General features: G+C 39.8%; 2 protein-coding genes across 2 annotated transcripts in view; one reads left to right on the top strand and one right to left on the bottom strand.

Annotated features, from left to right (window-relative positions):
- LOC118112749 (alpha-1,3-mannosyl-glycoprotein 4-beta-N-acetylglucosaminyltransferase B) overlaps positions 1-8,321 on the top strand; it is a 34,928-nt gene extending 26,607 nt beyond the window's left edge. The window contains exons 11-15 of the mRNA XM_035162285.1: positions 885-1,078; positions 2,804-2,882; positions 4,618-4,693; positions 5,706-5,818; positions 7,979-8,321. Coding sequence (XP_035018176.1) covers positions 885-1,078; positions 2,804-2,882; positions 4,618-4,693; positions 5,706-5,818; positions 7,979-8,002 — 486 coding nt within the window. The 3' untranslated portion in view covers positions 8,003-8,321. The remainder of the gene's footprint in view (positions 1-884; positions 1,079-2,803; positions 2,883-4,617; positions 4,694-5,705; positions 5,819-7,978) is intronic.
- A 1,918-nt stretch (positions 8,322-10,239) lies between these two features.
- On the bottom strand, positions 10,240-16,363 carry LOC118112644 (short coiled-coil protein B-like). Its single transcript, XM_035162133.1, has 3 exons — positions 16,339-16,363; positions 15,687-15,758; positions 10,240-10,454 (listed from the first exon to the last, which is right to left on the bottom strand). Exons 1-3 carry the CDS (start codon positions 16,361-16,363, stop codon positions 10,312-10,314), a joined length of 240 nt encoding a protein of 79 aa, XP_035018024.1. The 3' UTR covers positions 10,240-10,311.
- Between the last annotated feature and the right edge of the window lie 2,910 nt (positions 16,364-19,273).

Genomic DNA, 19,273 nt, shown 5'->3' with positions numbered 1-19,273 from the left:
TTCTCATGTACCACCAGCTGTGTGTTAAAAGTCCCAGCTTTGTTTTTATCAAACAGTCAGCACCTATATGTTTTCAGTGATGGGAATTGCCTCAACTGGGACTCAAAGCCCAGGCTCTCAGGTTGAAAGATTGATGCTTTATTGACTGAGCTAAACAATCTGCCAGGAATTTCTCCCGGAAACCCCAGTCTTCATATGTCTTATAGATACATATGTCAACTGGCCCCACGCCAACACAGGCGTTTATAGGTAAACTGTGGGGTGTGGCCAGGCAAGCCAGTGTGTCTTAAATAAGTATCCATGGACCTTGACAGCAGCGGGATTATTCCCTGTACATATGAATATGTAACTGAGTGGAGAGATAGTCTCTATCCGATAGAGCCTACCAAACACTGTGACATGAACAGTAAACAGCCTCGTGAAACCTATTTGCTATGAACATATTTTAGAACATTTAGAACATTGTATAACTACACTTTATTCGGAATATTTGAAATACATAAAATACAGGTTAGTTTAAATGTCTGTGTCGGTTCTGTGACATGACAATGCTATTTTGAGATTCACTCCCAAAGTCTAAAAACATAATTTCAAACATGTAGAAGGTGGAGACCACCTCAAATCTAATATCAAAGTGAATTTACTCTATTGCAATCACAACAGTGCAGTATTACACAAATTGTGGCCATTTATAGATTTCAGGACTTTAAGGTAGCCATAATAATCATTGTCATAATAGTCATTGTGATTGCTGGCATCAACAACTTAATTACAAGATACAATCATAAATACATCACAGTTTTGTTTTTTGAAGTGCTGCCAGCAATGTAAGTAAACTGTGTGTGTGTGTGCGTGCGTGCGTTATTGTCTTTTTGGCCCTTCAGGATAAAGACTTTGGAAAGCAGATTCTGTACCAGGCCCATAGAAACCCGGCTGCAAAGCTGAACAGCAGCCTGACACATTACCAGCAGCACAGTCTGGACAGGGCTTACAGGGGAGAGGACTTCTTCTGGGCATTAACGCCCATCCAGGGTGACTACATCCTCTTCAACTTCCTCCAGCCAATCCACATATCTGGGTCAGTTAATTAGTTAGTTATAACAATTTCCTCTGTCGTGCATGAGGTTTTAATCACACCCCTATACACATTTGGTATAGTTAAGATCCTATTATCATCGAATACAGTAGAAAATGACTCCAATTATTACTAATGAGGTGTAGTGGAAAAGAAAAAAGTGTGGTGGAAAACTATTTTGTAGTTGAAAAGTAACTTTTTGTATACCTGTCTGAGACTTTTATGACTTGAACTGTTTGTGACCTGAAACCTGTATGACATTTCTCATAACTTTATGACCTTTCTATTACTTATTGACTGTCTAAGAACTTAGACAGTCGTTAGCCGTTTCGAGTGGTGGTCCACATCTACAATCAGATGTTAGTGACATGACTTAAGTTATGTACATTACTGTCATCAGGTGTTTTGCCCTTGTTATCAACGATACAGGCTGAACATGATGGTACCCTGAGGTGGCTACTGGCTTGTATGGCAGTACTATGAAAGCAATGTGGCCTGCTCAGTAGATCAGACATCATTTCTTCTATGCCCTTTTCAAACTGAACCCCTTCTGTCACAGGCAGCAGAGTCAAAAGCTGTCCAATTTTAGAACATAGGACAAGATGGAGAATATCCCTTACCACGCTAATTAAAATGCCTACTACCAGTTGATGTTAGCGGATGTTTGCGACCACCAGCAGATTTTAGGGACATATCTTCAATTGTGTAACTTAGAGTCATCCGGTGTTTGGTCTTTTAATCACAAGACACCCTCTTCTAAGGTAGCCCCACTGCAGGTTGATCACACCTGGTTGCATGCCCTAGCATCTTGGGGCCCAGTTGGGATCTTTCCTCCTGATCCAGAGCCATTGGCTGCAGTGTTCTGCAGTCTGTGATTTGAGCTTCTTTTATGGTCTGGTGAAGGGCTGTCTGTGAATTCCCAGATCTCTGAGCAGCCTGGAGGCGATGAAACCCCTGCAGCCAACCTCCACAGGGCAAACCATTACTTTCCAGCCACGTTGCTCTGGTCTCAGGGTGGTAGTGACAATATGTGATGGCCCACGTCCACCAACAGCTCCCAGTCTTGGGGTGCTCAAACTGACCAACCCTGGTCAGTGGAGAAGGCCCTCTCTGTCTCCGTTCCCACTCTTGGACAAATGTTGCTCTTTGAACTGCGATAATACCCTGCATACTTTTTTGTAGTTTTCGGTTCGGTTAGATTCAAGAGGCTTTCCATTAATGTTTGGGGATAAGTACTTCTGTGTGTTTTTCTTTAACAATGTGATGCGAAACATTATGGGATTTGAATACAGGTAATGAAACTACATTTTCATTTGACCCTTCTCTGTCATTATTTGATGTGACAGTAGAAATTAAGACTTTTTATTTTCTATTTGCATTTCCAAACACCTGGTGGCTGTGTTGTATGACAAGCAATTCAGTTTTAGTTTGTTTAGAATTATTTTGGAAAGATCTTGAAATTAATCATAACCGTATGCTATTTTAAATCAATATTGTCAGGCTCAAGGAATAAAGTATAACCTAACAGGAAGTGTTGTGATGGAGTATTCATTCGTTGTTGGCAGAAGTTTTGGTCTCTAGTCTCTACCTTTAAGAATGTATAGATTATATGACAGGTCTGAAAATGATATGTCACAATGTGATGCAATATTTTAGATATATTTACATTTGAATGTTGACCCTGGCAGGACACTGGTTATTACACCTTTGCTGTCTTCTTTGCTATAGGTACCTGTTTCGCTGTGGAAGCTTTGAGACCGGTGGAGATAAATTCTACAACACCACAGTAGAGGTGCTTCCCAGTAATGTGAGTACACTACGTGTGTGTGTTTTCCTGTACTTATATCTTTGTGTGGACCATCTTAAGCATAGACCCTACAGAGTGAGGACATTTTGGCTGGTCCTCACTTTTTCAATGGGCTGTTTCAGGGTTAAGACTTGGTTTTAGGGTAAGGGTTAAAATTAGGTTTAGGTTTGGGTTAGGATAAGGGTTAGGGTTAGGCATTTAGTTTCGATGGGTAATGTCAGGGTAAGGGAAACGTATTATTTCAATGAGTGTCCTCACTAAGATAGAAGTAAAACATGTTTGTGTATGTGTGTGTTCAGTTTGTTTCTCAGCCTTTTAGGGTGAATGTTAGCAAATTTGGAAGTTATTCTAGACACTAGAAACATTAATTTACATTTTGCTTGTGTCTTCAGGATGTATGTATGATTGTTTGTGTGAATACACAACTCATTCATCATTTATCATTTTAATTAGTACCTATGACAACTAAGAGCTTGTGTAATGCTCCAGTGATGACTACTGGTTACACATGTAACAATATAGTGATTATAAGCTTATAAGCTTAGATTTAGTTTTTCAATTTCAGTTCTTTTTTAACTTTCAGATCAATCCTGTTGCCTTTAGGAAATGTAGGTACTATGTACACCATATTCACGTGATTGGCATTAAAAGAACAAATGCTAGTGACAAAGTTGCATTTAGCAAGCTGTTATAAACTGTAGTTGGCACAAGTCTTAGTTTCCTACATCCATAATTGGCCGTGTAGAAACATGCTGCACAACATCAGGAGAATACGTCCCCTTTTCACTCAGAAGGTGGCGCCGGTTCTGGTCCAGTCTCTTGTCATCTCATGCCTAGACTATTGCAACTCCCTCCTGGCTGGTCTACCTGTTAGTGCCATCCGATCTCTGCAGCTCATCCAGAATGCAGCAGTTTGACTGCTCTTCCACCCGCCTAAATTCACTAACACTAATCCGCTCCTCTGCTCCCTTCACTGGTTACCAGTGGCTGCCCGCATCCGTTTCAAAACACTAGTACATGCGTACCGTGCTGTGAACGGATCGGATCCAGTCTACATCCAGGACATGGTTAAACCCTACACCACAGCCCGTCCACACTGCTCTGCATCTGCCAATCGGCTTGCTGCTGCCTCACTGGAGGGAAACCTAGCCACTTAACAAAATCACTAATGCTTGCTGTCCTGGCTCCCAAATTGTGGAACGAGCTCCCATTGACTTCAGGACAGCAGAAAGTCTACACATCTTCCGCCGCAGGCTAAAAACACATGTCTTCCGACTACACCTTGGTTAAGAAGATGATGTCTAATAAAACACTGTCAACTCTGGTGTTGATATTAAAACTAAAATTATGTTTAGTTGCACTTATATGGCACTTACATGTAGCACTTGTAGTTTGGCTTTTTTGAAGCAAATTGTACTTACTTGATTCTTGTTGTTGTGGGTTTGTACCCTCATGGTAAGTCGCTTTGGATAAAAGCTTCAGCTAAATGAAATGTAATGTCATGTAACTGTGAACGCAAAATAGTATAAGTTCTGCTCCACCAAGACAATGTAATGGGGCCAGCAGTTTACGTACATACGTCAGTCCTATTCTTGTGAACATATTTCAAGTGTCTTCAGGGAATTTCTTCAAATGTCATCAAATATGTCTCTCACCTCATAACTTTTGGTAAGACGCTGAAAATGGGGTGTGTTATACCTCATGTTGCTGCATCTTTTGCGTTTTCTTCCCTCAGGCATCAACGCGAAAAAAACTAGTCACTGGCTCATCCACACTCAACAAAGAGTCTGATAACGGTTTCATCATAATTGGTAAGGAGGCACAAAATAATGTCAAAAATAAATCTGTCCCTGTGTTTCACACACAAGTCCAGTGCCTGTTCTAAAAATGACGTTAATGTTTGGAATAGGCTGTTTGCTTTGCTCGTGATAACGCTGTTTGCAGCTTTCTTTCTGAAACTGTAACAGTGACCTGCAGAAATTGAGCTGCTGCAAGTAAAGGATGGTTGTGGAACCCTGAGACCACACTGCAAAGAGCTGGGACAGACAGACATTTCTGGGATTATTAGACAGATGAGATGCTCTTCACGATATCTGTTTTATCCCCAATTTCCATAAGAATATATGTGTATAATAATTTTAAGAATGACTGCTTCTTTAACACGCTCCGCAGTTTGCTTCAGAATTATTCCTTGTCATTAATGAGCCATCCTCAATTAGGTCTACTGTATGGTGTCACTTTTTTAACATTATTTAATGTAATGTTTGTGTGCTGAATGTTGTATGCAGATGTTTTAATATAGAGTCTATGGTGCAAGTAAATCCATAATGAAGCTGTTGTGCATCCATGATCAGCTGGAGAAAAAAAGAAATTGGGAAGCATTACAGACCTGAAATAGATCCTGATCAACTCCTGATGGCTTTTAATTATTGGTCCAAAAATCTCTGTCTGTCTGTTTTTCTCAACCTGGGCACTATTTTTATGAATGTGGGTGTGTAAATAATTTCGCACCTACAAAAACCTTTGCACTCAGTTTAGTAAATCGCCTAAGTCGGCAGCTGCAACACGGCAGCAGTGGCTACAATGTAATCATATGGGGCAACTTCAACATTCCACTTAATGTCCACTAAAAGTGCTTTATTCTCAAAGTGTTAATCTGGCTCTTTGCTAAGAGTCTGGCAACATTAAGCCAGGGGTGCACCCTAGACAGGTCGTTGGCCGATCACATGGCCAACAGAGAAATAAATATACGTATATACAAATGCATTTAAAAATCCAATTTCTATGTGATCTAATCTATTATGTGTGGTTTGTGTGTTTGAGGTGGATTTGAGGACGGAGTAGCTGAGGGGGAGATTGAAGAAGCGCTACAGCCGATCTCAGCGCTACGTCTGGTGGTTCACTCTGATTCCGACGTCTGGGCTCAACTCACTGAGGTCTGACCTGAGAGCTTGTGTTAATTAAGAGTGCATTATCCTGTGTTTGTGTTCAGATACTTAAACACATTGCCAATTAAACACAATTAGAGTATTAAATACTAGCATTAAACTGAATAATAACAAAATTATTGGGTGTTAATGTATAACGTCAGAGCATGTGACAGACCCTCTTTTAAAACTACTTCAGAGTAAATACACATGATATATACATGACCAAACACAGCCAGCTATCGGTCTGATCACATTTTATTCATACGGGACCAGGGTCCATGTAACGCTTACCAGTTCAGTTTTCTATATGAAAACTGAAACATTTTACATTTTAATTACTATTTTTTATTTGTCAGAACAATGATAAATTGAGATTAAGTAGCTGTTTTTTTTTTATATTTTTAAATCATTAAAATCAAGAACATTGAGAAATAGAAAAATCTGAAACTTTTCATTTCTATTTGTGTGTTGGGCTGACTGAGAATACAGGCTGAGAATACAGGCATTTCGATTCAACTTCCGTCTGATTGGCTGACAGGGGCTGCTGTTCCTGCTCACCCAATTTCACTCCGATTGGCTCTTTTATTTATAGTAAAACTGCAGCGGGTCAGAGGATGTCAGCTGAGTAGGAGGTCCTTCATATGTGGCCCAGGACGCATTTGTGTACACATTGCTGACAGAATGTGGACACATGTGGCCCAGACCACCTCCAAATGTGGTTTGGCAAGATTGGCAGGCAGCTCAACACATGAATAGAAATTAAGACGGTCACATTTTCTAGCTCTCAATTTTCTATTTTTCAGTGTAACATTTTAATTGGACAAATGGCTCCAAAATGTTGATTTAAATTTTTTCTGAGAACAGAACATAAAAATCCAATTAAATACTTTTCATAGAAATTTGAACTGATACGCTTTGCACGAACTGACCAGGTTTAAGTTGTTCCTGACACTTAGTGTGGTTGAGGGTGTGGTAACACTTCTCATTGAGCATGAGTTGTTTAAAGTGAACTAGAAAAATGTAATTAATGCAGCAACACTCAATGCAAATAAGTTTAACAGCTGCATTCTTCCATGTGTTTAGCATTAAACAACTCAGTCTTCAGCCTAATCTAGATTCCCCACATCCTGACTCCAGCTCAGTGTTGAGCACAATGAAGTTGACATCAGTCTTCAGCACTGAAGAGTAACTCTTACAGAGACTTCTAGGCCACAAATTTAAATGGACACGGTTATGATCCAATTTGTTGGTCCTCATGACCATACCGTGACAATAAAGGCATTTTAATATCTACGAAGAGAGAGCCTGGGAGTTTTTGTAATTTTTTATCCACATAAATCCTGATCCAAAGAGCACCTCAAACTAACTAATTCTGAGTCCAGGAAGTGCTCTTTCTCAACATTTTTTGAAGGTTATGATCCCAATTGGATTTTCATAAATGGCTGCCTACTCATCTACATTGTCAATTTAAATGTGTGGCTATTAATTCTAATTTGACACAACTTTACACTAAGAACAGACCACCTGGCTCTCTCCATGCTGCTTGCCACTAAAGTGATTGGACGAGCAGGCGTTAGAATGGTGAAATGGTTAGCTTGACTTTTCTGTTTCTACGCTGTTTAGTATAGAGCAGGGTCACAGAACCAGGCTGCAGATTGCTGGTCACATCTGCCACTGCCTGGCAATGCACATTGCCACTCACTTTACATTATCCTCTGCACAGTGCTCTGAACTCACCCTCCTGTGGGCCAAGACTGAAAAGGGCTGACAGACATGAAGGAGTTTAACAAACAAAACACAAGTTGCGTGAATGTGGTCTCAGATGGATTAGCTAGTTGAAACTTTTGCCAACTATTAACTGTTGCAGCACGCCTCACCTGCAAGCTAAATGACACTTCAGCCTATTCCCTTTCGTGTTTAGTGTAAAAGACATAAATAAGTAGGTTAACTGAAAAAAGCCTGTCATATCTGATTATTCTACTGCAATATATTCAAGTTATTTATTATCTTTATTTTTTTATCTTATTACTGTGTGCCTGACATTACCTAATGTTCATCTAAGAGATTTTATATACAAAATCCAAAGCAGTTGGAATGTTGGATGATATTATTTAAACTGTTAATCACGTAGTTCTACAACCTAACACTCTTGTTCTTGTCTGTCAGATTCTCATTAAATTTGAGGACTAGTATGGAAACTTGCTGGCATCCAGTCCAGTGCTTCTCCTGAACAAACCTGCCTCTTGCTGGACAAAGACTTTTCACTACAAAGGAGACCTGAGGTGCCTTCACTGACTGTTGTCTGTGGGGAAAGACGTTTAGATTTGCCAATCTGACGTCACTTACTTTATCTGCAAACTGCAACATGTTGTGAACTGACCAAATTGCCAATATTACTGCCTCAGAGAACCTGTACAATTTATTACACCGATTTTGTTGTAAGAAAGAAAATATATCAAACCTCTTCTTGTCTTTGTAGTATTAAAGGGCCCATATTGTGTAAAATACATTTTTGGGGCTTTTACTATCCATAATGACTTGAAGGGGGTCAGTAGGGACCCTCAAAGTATGAAAACAGTCCCTCAGCTGACCTTTTCACTAAGTCCATTCTAAGAAATATGTTATTGAAACGTCGCGTTTCGTACTTCCTAGTCGGTATGATGTCATCTTGAAATCGCACTCTCCTCTCAGCCCCACCCAGCCGGTACCAGTGCAGCCTCCGAACCCACCACCCCCGCTCCCCACCTCCACCACCACCACCACTCCTCCACTCCACACCCAACGCGACACCAAGCAGACATGTTGCTGAGCTAGCAGCTTGTTAGCTACCACAGGCTAACCACAACAAACAACACTGAAGAAACACTGCAGTGTGAAGGGTTGCAAGGAAGAGAATGTGTCCGTGTTCCACATTCTTCCTAAGAACGTTACTGTTCGAGACCAGCGGTCCTTACGTGGACTGTACACATTTTGTTTTCCTGTTGTGGCAAGGAACAGAGAGAATTACATCACTGGGTTAAGGCTGGTCACATTCAATATTATTATTGTAAATAAATCCAAAACAGAGAAGTACTGTGTGTGAATCCAAAACCTGGTGTATGAAGAATCACCAGGGAGGCAGATTTATTTATTGTAACTCAGTCCTGCTGCCACATATGCTCACTGCACTGCCCAATATTTCCTCCTGTCTTAGTAACATTTGATAAAAACTACTGTGAGCAGCAGGTTTAGGAAATTACTGAGCTTTTTTTTGAAGGACATTGGAAAAAAACAGGCAAAATAGGACAGATACAGTAAAGCTACTCACATAGGGCCTTTTACATGCATACATTTAGGAGGCTCCACCAGTCACTGGTGTCATGAGAAACAAAGCCAAATGCCTTCTGCTCCTACGCAGGCAGCACAGGACAAACCAAAGTTTGGGCTGATCTAAACAGACGTATTCACAAAGCACACAATAGTGTGTAAATAGCACTTCAATGATCTCTGTTCATTAAACTTCATAGCACTAAAGGTGTTTGTATTACGATGTTTATGGGAAATCAGATCCTCTTTAATAGTTTAGTATAAAAAGGCCAATACTCTCACTCTAGATTCATTGAACCTATGACTGTACACTATCAGTTAAAGTGCATCTAATATTTATCTAACATACAAACCTACAGGTGGAGATGAGGTGCAGAACGCAAATCAGCAAGTCACTTGTCACTGTGAGCACCCTTAGTGACAATGAGCATGTGAAACATTGAATTAACCAATGATTAAATTAGGAAACATGACTCATCAAAGATAATCCTCACTTTATTAAACCAAAGTAATTTAAAATGAGTAACAAAACAACCAATGTTACTGATGTACAAATGCAGTGCAACCTACAAGAAGCAGAGTGAACTTGTGCTGACAAATGGGCCTTTAGGCATGATCCCTCAACAGCTACCCACCTGGAAACAAGTTCAACCAAGGAAGGGGAAGTTAAACATAAACACTTCTAAAGAGGGTGGCAGGTGTGAGTGCTGTTGTTCGGAGGCTGCATCACAGAAATGTGTGGGCCAAGGAACGTCTGATCAAATGGCTTATCAGTTTCCTTCATATTGATTTCAGATTAGAGCGATTTATGAGTGAAGTCACTGTAAGTAACCAAGAGCTTACTATTGTATTGATTTTTAGCTGTTTGATTTGCGTCATTAACTGCACTAACATGTACTTGTGATCAGATCACTCAGGACAGATGTTAATACCAGGTCTGAACGGGTTAATGTATTATCAAACTGATTTTCCCTAACTGAAAAAAGGGTTAGGGTTCAGTTATAGAATTTTTGTATCCTATTCATTGCCAACTTCTGCACAAATGAAAGTAATGGCAAATGCCTCCACCTGCAGTATAAGATATTTCACATGTTTTAGGATTAAGCTCTAAGAGTCTGTAATGTTGACATCAGAGTCCAGTCATCCAGGCTGCTTTGGTATTAGGTGCTGGGTTCAGGTTTGGAATTTTCTCCTTACTTTCGTTTGCTCTTCGTCTCAGTGGTCTGAAAGACACTGGAGGCAGACATAAGGTTCTCAATATACTGACCCAGAACCTGGTTCTCCGACCTTAGCTTCAGGTTCTCCTCTTTGACAGCATCCACCCGGGAAGACAGGTCTAAGAAAAAGACATACATCAAAATGTTGATATGCTGTTAGTCATGACTGATCAACCAAATAACATGTCATTCTGCTTGCAGGGATAGTTCACCAAAAAATGAAAGTTCACTCATTATCTACTCACCACTATGCCGATAGGGGGGATGGGTGAAGTGTTTGAGTTCACAACACTTCTGGAGTCTCAGGGGTAAACTTTGTAGGAGCCAAATCTGATACTATTGAAGTAACCAGCGACCTACACTTCAGGTGTAATAAAACAACAGAAAAGACATAACATGCCCCAACATTCATATTCATCTCAAAACGGCGTCGTTGACAGCATGTTTTTGCTCTGCTGATATCTTTCTTCGAGGTTCTTTCACGAACACACCTTTGTGTGGCTATGTCCACTTTAAATGACCTCGCTTTGAGTCTAATATGAATGTCGGGGCTTGCAGACACTTGGATGACATCACATGAGCAGTATGGAGGCATGTTATTTTTTCTGTTGTTTTATTACGCAAGTATAAGTCACCGGGAACTTCAATTGTATCTGATTTGGCTGCAACAATGTTTACCCCCTGAGACTCCAGAAGTGTTTTGTGGACTCAAACACGTCACCCACCCCTCCATCTGTATAGCGGTGAGTAGATTAGTGAATTTTCCTTTTTTCTGTGAACTATGCCTTTAAAGGCTGTGTGTAGAATTAAGTGATATAAAGTGGTGAAGTGTCATGTTGCAGCTGAATACCCCTCACCTCGCCCTCCCCTTCCAAACATAAAAGAGAACCTGTGGTAACCTTCAGTTTTCATAAAAACTCTAAAGGTTTCTTCTTTGTCCAGTTTGGACTACTGTAAAAAAAACATGGTGTTTGCATTGATCACACAGCACAGCCTACTGCAAAACAGACTAACAGAAGCACTTATTTGTACAACCACATTATATGACTTACTTTCTCTCTGTTTAATTCAGCTGTGTCTGACTGCAAATGCCCCAAATGGATGGATAGATGGATGTCTGTTCAAAACTGTGTTGTGTGTTTACATACCCAGCAGAGATAGCACTTCCCTATCCCCCCCTTTATTTGTTTCACTTATCCGTGTAAATTTGCATACTTGCGACCCACTCACCTGCTCTTTCAAGCAGTTGAGCATTAGTTGTCTTCTGCTTTGTACATTAGTGTTGGGGTGAAAACAAAGATGTAAATAACTGCAGCTGCTGTTACATTGCCATTAATATTTGCTTCCTGACTTTTATTTCCCTTTAATTTGCTATTATTATAGTCAATTCCATGCAACCAGTCCATACAAAACAGTAGGAAAGCTATGATTAAGGACTCATACAGATGTACAAAAGGTTAGATCCCACCACTAAAAACAAAATGAGGTGTTTCCCTGACAAGTTCATATCCACAAATGTAGAAAACAAGATGAATTTAGTCAAACAGTATCCATTGAAGCCACTGAGACATAACAGAAAATTATTCAATGATAAGAAAAAAACACAAATGTGATATGGAGAAACATATTGATAATTCCAATGTAACTACAGAAAGCTCCATCACATCTTATTAACTTTATATAATATGATTTTGAGAATCTGACTAAATGTTTGTGGAGGAGCAACAGGAGAAACGACTCCTCTCTGCTCTGTCTGCAAGTACTACTGTTAAAAAGGGACAGGGGGGCTGCTTTGTCTCAGACAGCAGATATGTTTAGAGTTGAACAAAATTCATGAAAAACTAACATCACTCAAGCCATTTTCAGACATGAACTCTGGAAGATGTCCTAAGAATTGGGTCCAGACTTTCTTCGTAGGTTGCCTGTCACACATGAACAACGCAGCAAAAGGTTTTCTGCTCAGACACGTTCTCAACAGCACAGGAATCTCTGGATTGTTCGGGCAAGGGGTGGTGCAGCAGGCAGAGGCAGGGTGAGACGTGTTAATTCTGCTGCGGAGATCACACCAACACCACTGTTGGACAATATCAACAAAAGCTCTCTTGACATCTTTGTCTGTCTTCTATGTGTATGGCACAGCTTTTTCATCTTGAGATATTTGCTTTCTTTATTATTTTGTATTTAACGTCATCATCGTCCGCTTGCTATGGAGGATATCCTGCTGTTTTCTCACAGCACCTCCTCCGGACTTTCTGCGGTCTTTTGTCAGGACTTATGGACACACATGGACAACATTTTATGGTTTTTTTACTTTTGAAGAAGTGGACACCATTTACGTCAATTGTATTGGAATTGGCTGCAACACTGTTTACCCCTGAAACTCCAAAAATGTTTTGTGGACTCAAACATTTCACCCACCCCTCCATCGGCCTAGTTGTGAGTAGATAATGAGCGAATTTTAATTTTGGGGTGAACTATCCCTTTAAGGTTGCAACAGAGGATTTACATACCAGTGCAATGATCAATGGGCTTTATTTATAATGGCTTTGGTGCACAAAAACAATAAACGCAAATAAAAAAATGGGTTATATAAAAACAACCTTGATATGAGGCAGATTTTGTACTGATTCTTTCACAGTTTTAATTTCACTTTAAATAAACAAAGTATGGTTTTATATTATTATGTTTGTGAACATTTAAACAGCTACTGAATAGGTTTTTGTATGAAATGTCCTGCAAGCATTGACTGCAAGCATTCTAGAGACATTGTGTGACTGCAAGACGCACTCTGCATTTTTCAAATATATTTCTACTAAACACTGAGTAAAGTTTCTGAATAATTATGTCAGTGTGATACTTCAGTTTTTCCTTTTTAATACATTTGCAAAACTTTCTAATGTTCTATTTTCCACTTTCGTCATTATTGAGTAATTTATGTTTATTTAGATCCGTATTGGCCACTGTTTTCTAACACTGATTACTCTTCCTGGGGTCGCCACAAGTTTTTAGACAATAAGTATTTACAAAGAACACATTAATACACATCCATATAATTGTACTAACAAAAAAACCACAACAACACAGAAACAACCTCAAGTAAAAACCTCTCAAACGAACATTTATTGATTTTATGAGCTATGTTTGTATACGTCAACATAGATCCTTAATAAATAAGTGGTGACTGTGAAGTACCTCATCTGGTTGGTCCACATTCTGAGGATGCAGCAAAAAGTTAACCTCTTTCACCAACTTGTTTAAAATTGGAGATTGTCCTATTTGTTGCATTAACAGGTGCTTGAGCTGTTAGTCTCTTTATTTGTAACACTGCCATCAGTCTCCACATGATCAATATTTATTAATACTAGGCGATGAATAATTGTGTTCCTGTTGTGTTTTTTTGAAGTCTGACCAATTATTTTAATTATAATAATTGCAGTAGTAAATGGTCAATAGTCTGTATTTATATAGCGATTTCACCTCTTGATGCCCACTCAGTGCTTTACAGTACAGTTTTTTGCATCTATGGGCAGCACTAATTCTATTAGAGTGGCCAATTTGTGGGATTCAGTAATCTTGCGTAAGGACACTTCAGCATGCAGAATGGGGAAGACTGGGATTGAGCTGACAACCTTCTAGTTAGAGGACAACCTGCTCTATTCACTGACCAACAGCCAGGCCCAGTTGTGGGGCCTGTACTACCAAGCAAGGTTTCGGGCTTATCAGGGTAACTTCCGAGGTAACTTTGTGATGCGTGACGGGAGTACCTACAAAATGAGATTATGTTTAACCCGAGGTATGCTGCCAAGGCAACTTATGCTCAAAACTACTCCGTTTTGAGTTGCAAATGAAATTGAATGTTTTTATATTTCATCCTAAATTTGCTGCAGGTAAACTTTCCAATGTGGCTGCAGATACAAATTATTGTTAGAATCAAGTAAATACTTATACTCATACACATACTATCTAATTCAACAGCAGACAATCTACTGACCAAGTGCTTTAGGGAAACTCTCTAAATTCATTATCAGAGAGAAATTGAATGCATGTGTTGATTCAGTGTTAATGTGTGTGTTAACTATGTTAATTCAGGTATTGTCATAATTTTCACTTAATTTATGTGCACTTACATGTCAATGATATTACAAATTAAGTGACAAAAACATCTCCTTATGAATTAACTTGGTCACTTATGAGTTGTCAATAAACCTCCTGACTTTGTTCTCTGTCACAGTTTCACATCATCTGCTCAGAATCAACCTGCACTCTTCCTCTGTGAAATACAGTGCACAGGTTTGCCCTGCCGTACACGCCCTCTTGATGCACTCTCACATATGTTGATTCAGTTAGCGCGGACTCAACAGGCCAACATCTTAACCAGCTTCATAGTACCATAAAACACTAGGGTTTGTCAACCCAGATTTCCTATGATAACTGTGAGTTGAATCAGAGTAGGTTAAACTCATTTCTTAGTACAGGCCCCTGGTGGTAATGGTATAATGGTATAATGGTATAATGGTCCTGTAAACAGCAACCCATTTCTCCCCCATTCTGCATGCTGAAGTGTCCTTGGGTAAGATAGTGAACCCCAAATGGCCCTTGACAGCTGTATGATATAAAGAGTGCTGCACATAGATGCACTCTATGAATGTGTGTGGGAATGGGTGAATTGCAAAACTGTACTGTGAAGGGATTTGAGTGGTCATCAAGACTAGAAGAGAGTATGTACTGTATATAAATACAGAACATTTACCATTTATATTTGTTGAGGTGATTGAAGATTGTTTTTGCTTCAGTACAATGCTGTTGATGTAATCTAAGCTCATTTAAAGATGGTTGTGAATTGTATATGTTGTGTTTTCTGCTTATGTGTAATAGTACGTGTTTTGTTTCATGTACATCTATCAATTTAAAAGAAAGAAGGAAAGATGTGATTTCTCTACCAAACCAAGCGACCTCTCTGTTATCTGCAGATGGTCAGGTGAAGTTTGTGTTCAGCCTCGGTCATTGCTCTGGTTACAACAAACCCTAAAGAGCAAGCTGACGGCTGGATGAAGTACAGAGATCATGACAGTGATATCAATTTGGAGTGGAAAATTATCCCATGAGACATCATCAGTAACAGAGTGACTTGATGTAATCAAACCATGGTTCATTCTGCCATCTCACCAGTCTAGGTTTGACTAGTCTTTTATGTCTTGCAGAAGAAATATAGATTTTGATGTCAATACCACTCATAGGGATATTAAGATGAAAACTTTGGTCAAGTAATTGCTAGTGTTTGGTAGATGGACTATGGTCGATGGTAGATGTGTGTGTGTTTCTGTGTGTGTGTGTGTGTGCGCATATGATACCCTCTAAAGTGTGCTGAAGCTCCAAAACCTGGTTGATGAGCCTCGTCTTCTCTTCCAGCTCAGCCTGGTCACCTGCAGCCAAACACCACACACTGACTGACATGTGAACTCCACACAGGGTTATATATATATGTGTGTGTGTGTGTGTGTGTGTGTGTGTGTGTGTGTGTGTGTGTGTGTGTGTGTGTGTGTGTGTGTGTGTGTGTGTGTGTGTGTGTGTGTGTGTGTGTGTGTGTGTGTGTGTGTGTGTGTGTGTGTGTGTGTGTGCAAATTAAGGGAACACTGAAATCACACATCAGATCTTGATGAACAAATTATTCAACAATAACAGGCTGATCCAACTTGCGTGAATTTCATCACGGCAACTCATGTGACTCAGTAGTTTGTATGGCCTCGCCTGCCTGTATGCACTCCCGACAACATCTGTGTATGCTCCTGATGAGTCGGTGGATGGTGTCCTTGGGGATCTCCTCCCAGACCTGGATCAGGGCATCAGTGAGCTCCTGGACAGTCTGTGGTGGTACTTGGTGGCGTCGGATAGACGATACATAGCGTTCCATCGGTGCTCAATTGGATTAAGGTCAGGGGAACGTGAGGGCCAGTTAATGGCATCAATGCCTTTGTCATCCAGGAACTGCCTACACACTCTGACCTCTGGGCTGCAGGTTCCGCCTCATGCTACCAGTAGTGATAAGGACACTAGCAGAACACAAAACTAGAGAAGAATCGATCAGGAAGGACAAGGAGAGAGAAATTGTCTGTGGCCACCACATCCAAAACTATTCCCTTTTTGGGTGTTGTCTTGTTTTTGCCTCTCCATTGCACCTTCTCTCACTTTAATTTTCACCAAAGCAGGTGGAATTGATTCACAATCACTTGAAGTTTAACTGACTTGGTGTTATACTGTGATGATTAAGTGTTCCCTTAATTTTTTTGAGCAGCGTAAATTAAGAGGTTTAGAGGTTTAAATACAGTCAATGGTCTGAAGTCACTGTTCATTACACAACATGAAACGTTCGTATTTGTAGGTGACTTTCCAAACACTCCAGGAAATCATCTCCACATAAATTTTTCGGTGACGTGAGATATACAGATTCATTTCAGATTCACTTATTTGCAAAGTGGAATTTCCAAAATATAATTGTAGTGCTTCATAGTGCTGTGCCGACGTCGTCAAATGATAAGATAATGTTCATCCAAAAACAACCCAAGTCCCAGTACATGGTCCGCATATATCCCATCATCTCCACTGTCAGGTGTGGTGACTGCGCTGGTCTACCAGAAGAGCCTGCGGTAAACAAGAGCACCGAGCTGCTAGCATGCTAACACTCACTATTTGGCATTAAGTGTTGCACATACAGTGAACAAACAGCACTGTGGAGTCTGAACACTAGTGATGGCGAGATGAAGCTTCATGCAGCATTGAAGCTTTCCATCCAATTGGTTCACTCATGGGCCGAAGCTTCATGGTGCTTCATTTGCTCTACTGTGCCATCAAGTGGACAATAAATGTAAAACAGGCAGAGTGATTATAATGACACCATGGCTTTGGTGTGTGAAGCTTTGAATTGAATAAATGAATGAATGATGTTTGTGATGCCAATACATAAATTATGAACTTATTAATATGGCGTCTGTCTTTATGATACAATGTCGGGGTCAAAAGGGAAAGTGGAAACAAATTGGGCAGAGGGTTGTAATGTGAATGTGCTTGTGTTACTAGGGACAACATGTAACACGTGAAATAGGGACAACATTTTATTCATTTTTATTTAAAAATAATAACTTTTCCACAGTGCTGGGTTTCAGGCGGTTTCTTTTTTTTGCAAACAAACGCGCAATAAAGTCCCAAGTCCACAAAATGTGAGGGGGTCCATTGCGTTTCGCTGCCCCTTATATTTCGATTCGCACGCCAAACCCGCGAACCATTTCCTGACTTAGTCACGTGGTACGGCCGGCTCGCGAGGCTTTGAACGTCACCACATACGTCATCAACACGAGCCTCGATACGCGCTTCACAAAATTCTTCCTGATTACTCGACACACGCTTCGAAGCCTCGACACGGAAGGACACATCACTACTGAACACACCTCACGACGTTCACAACGGTTGTGCTGAAATGTAGAATGTTGACAGAAAGTGTGAAAGGTTGAAGTCATTTCACACAGCTTTGTCCGATATGTCCAGTTCACCATCAGTAACCTATACGGCCACCAGGGGGTGATATGAGACTCCATAGAAACGGAATTCTTCTTCTTCTTCTTCTTCTTCTTCTGTTTTTCAATGGCGGTTAGCAAACACCTGATGGGTGCATTACCGCCTCCTTCTAAACTGGAGTGTGGATCTTAAATTATAAACATCTTACATGTGACCCCTAACTTCACACTACTAAGAGCTTGTTATACTATCCATTGTGTAAAATCTTCATGTGGTGAGTAACTAATAACGGAACATTTCAAATAAAAGTAGAGGAGATAGTACATTTCCTCTGAAATATAGAGAAATTAAAGTATAGAGATAAAATATAATTGAAATACTCAATGAAAGTATAAGTGACCCTTTATATTGAAGTATTCATTTTGTAAAACGGGAAAACAAAATCCCCACTCTATTGCCCATATTTCTTCTCTGCTAATTGCTTCTTGTGTGTTTTTACTGTAAACCCTATAGCCCCTCCCCTTTTCCAAATTACTCCATCTGCTATTAAGCCACACCAATAGACCGATCTACACTAATAAATGTCATTTATTAGGACTGAAAACAAAACTGGACTGACAATACTCCCTTACAGACTGCAATATTTCACTACATACTTTGAGCTAGCCTTTCCCATATCTTAGTGATGACCATGACCATTTGAAACAAGTTTGTCGTTAACCCTTCTTTCTGTACCATGTCTTATGCCTTCCCACATCAAAAAAACACTGTTATTAAACGTTCTCTATTAATCTGTGCTATTTTAATTTCACACTCTAAACTCTAATCTATTGTGGCCTACTTCTTCCTTTCCTAAACCCACTCTGATGCATATGTGTCTATTTGATATCATTATCTTTGATTTATCAATTTTTTCATGACTTTTCCTACATGTGAGGTCAGTTGGCCTATAGCTTCCTCGGCTCGGATTCTTACCACGCCTGCATATTGGTACAATTAATGCCTCTTTCCATGCAGATTTTTTCTATAGTGTCAATAATATTTGTTTACATCTATCACTTTAAGTGTAACTTTATTATATTATATTTCCATATTATTATCCTACAGTGGTTCTATGTTTCTATCTATTGTTCTGTCTCTCTGTCCCTTTTCCTCATTACTCAAATAATCTGTGCTATGTACTTTTACAAATGTCCTTCCAAGTATTTCTGCTTTATCCTTATTTGTATGACTACATTTCTGCCATCTTGCATTGCAGGATAACCATATTCTTTTTCTATTTCAGCCGTTCTCCTAATCATAATCTTTCCCCATAGTGATGTAGTTCTATAGTGAGTCACAACACTCTGTTACCTCGTTTTATCACAGAAACTGCCTGCTTTCTTTTGTAATGTATTAAATTCTGAAAATGATGTGTAGTCTTCGATAC

Source organism: Hippoglossus stenolepis, chromosome 7 (assembly GCF_022539355.2).
Source record: "Hippoglossus stenolepis isolate QCI-W04-F060 chromosome 7, HSTE1.2, whole genome shotgun sequence".
Classification (NCBI taxonomy): Eukaryota; Metazoa; Chordata; class Actinopteri; order Pleuronectiformes; family Pleuronectidae; genus Hippoglossus; species Hippoglossus stenolepis.
Note: the sequence above shows the minus strand (reverse complement) of the source record. Positions and strands in the feature narration are given on the sequence as shown.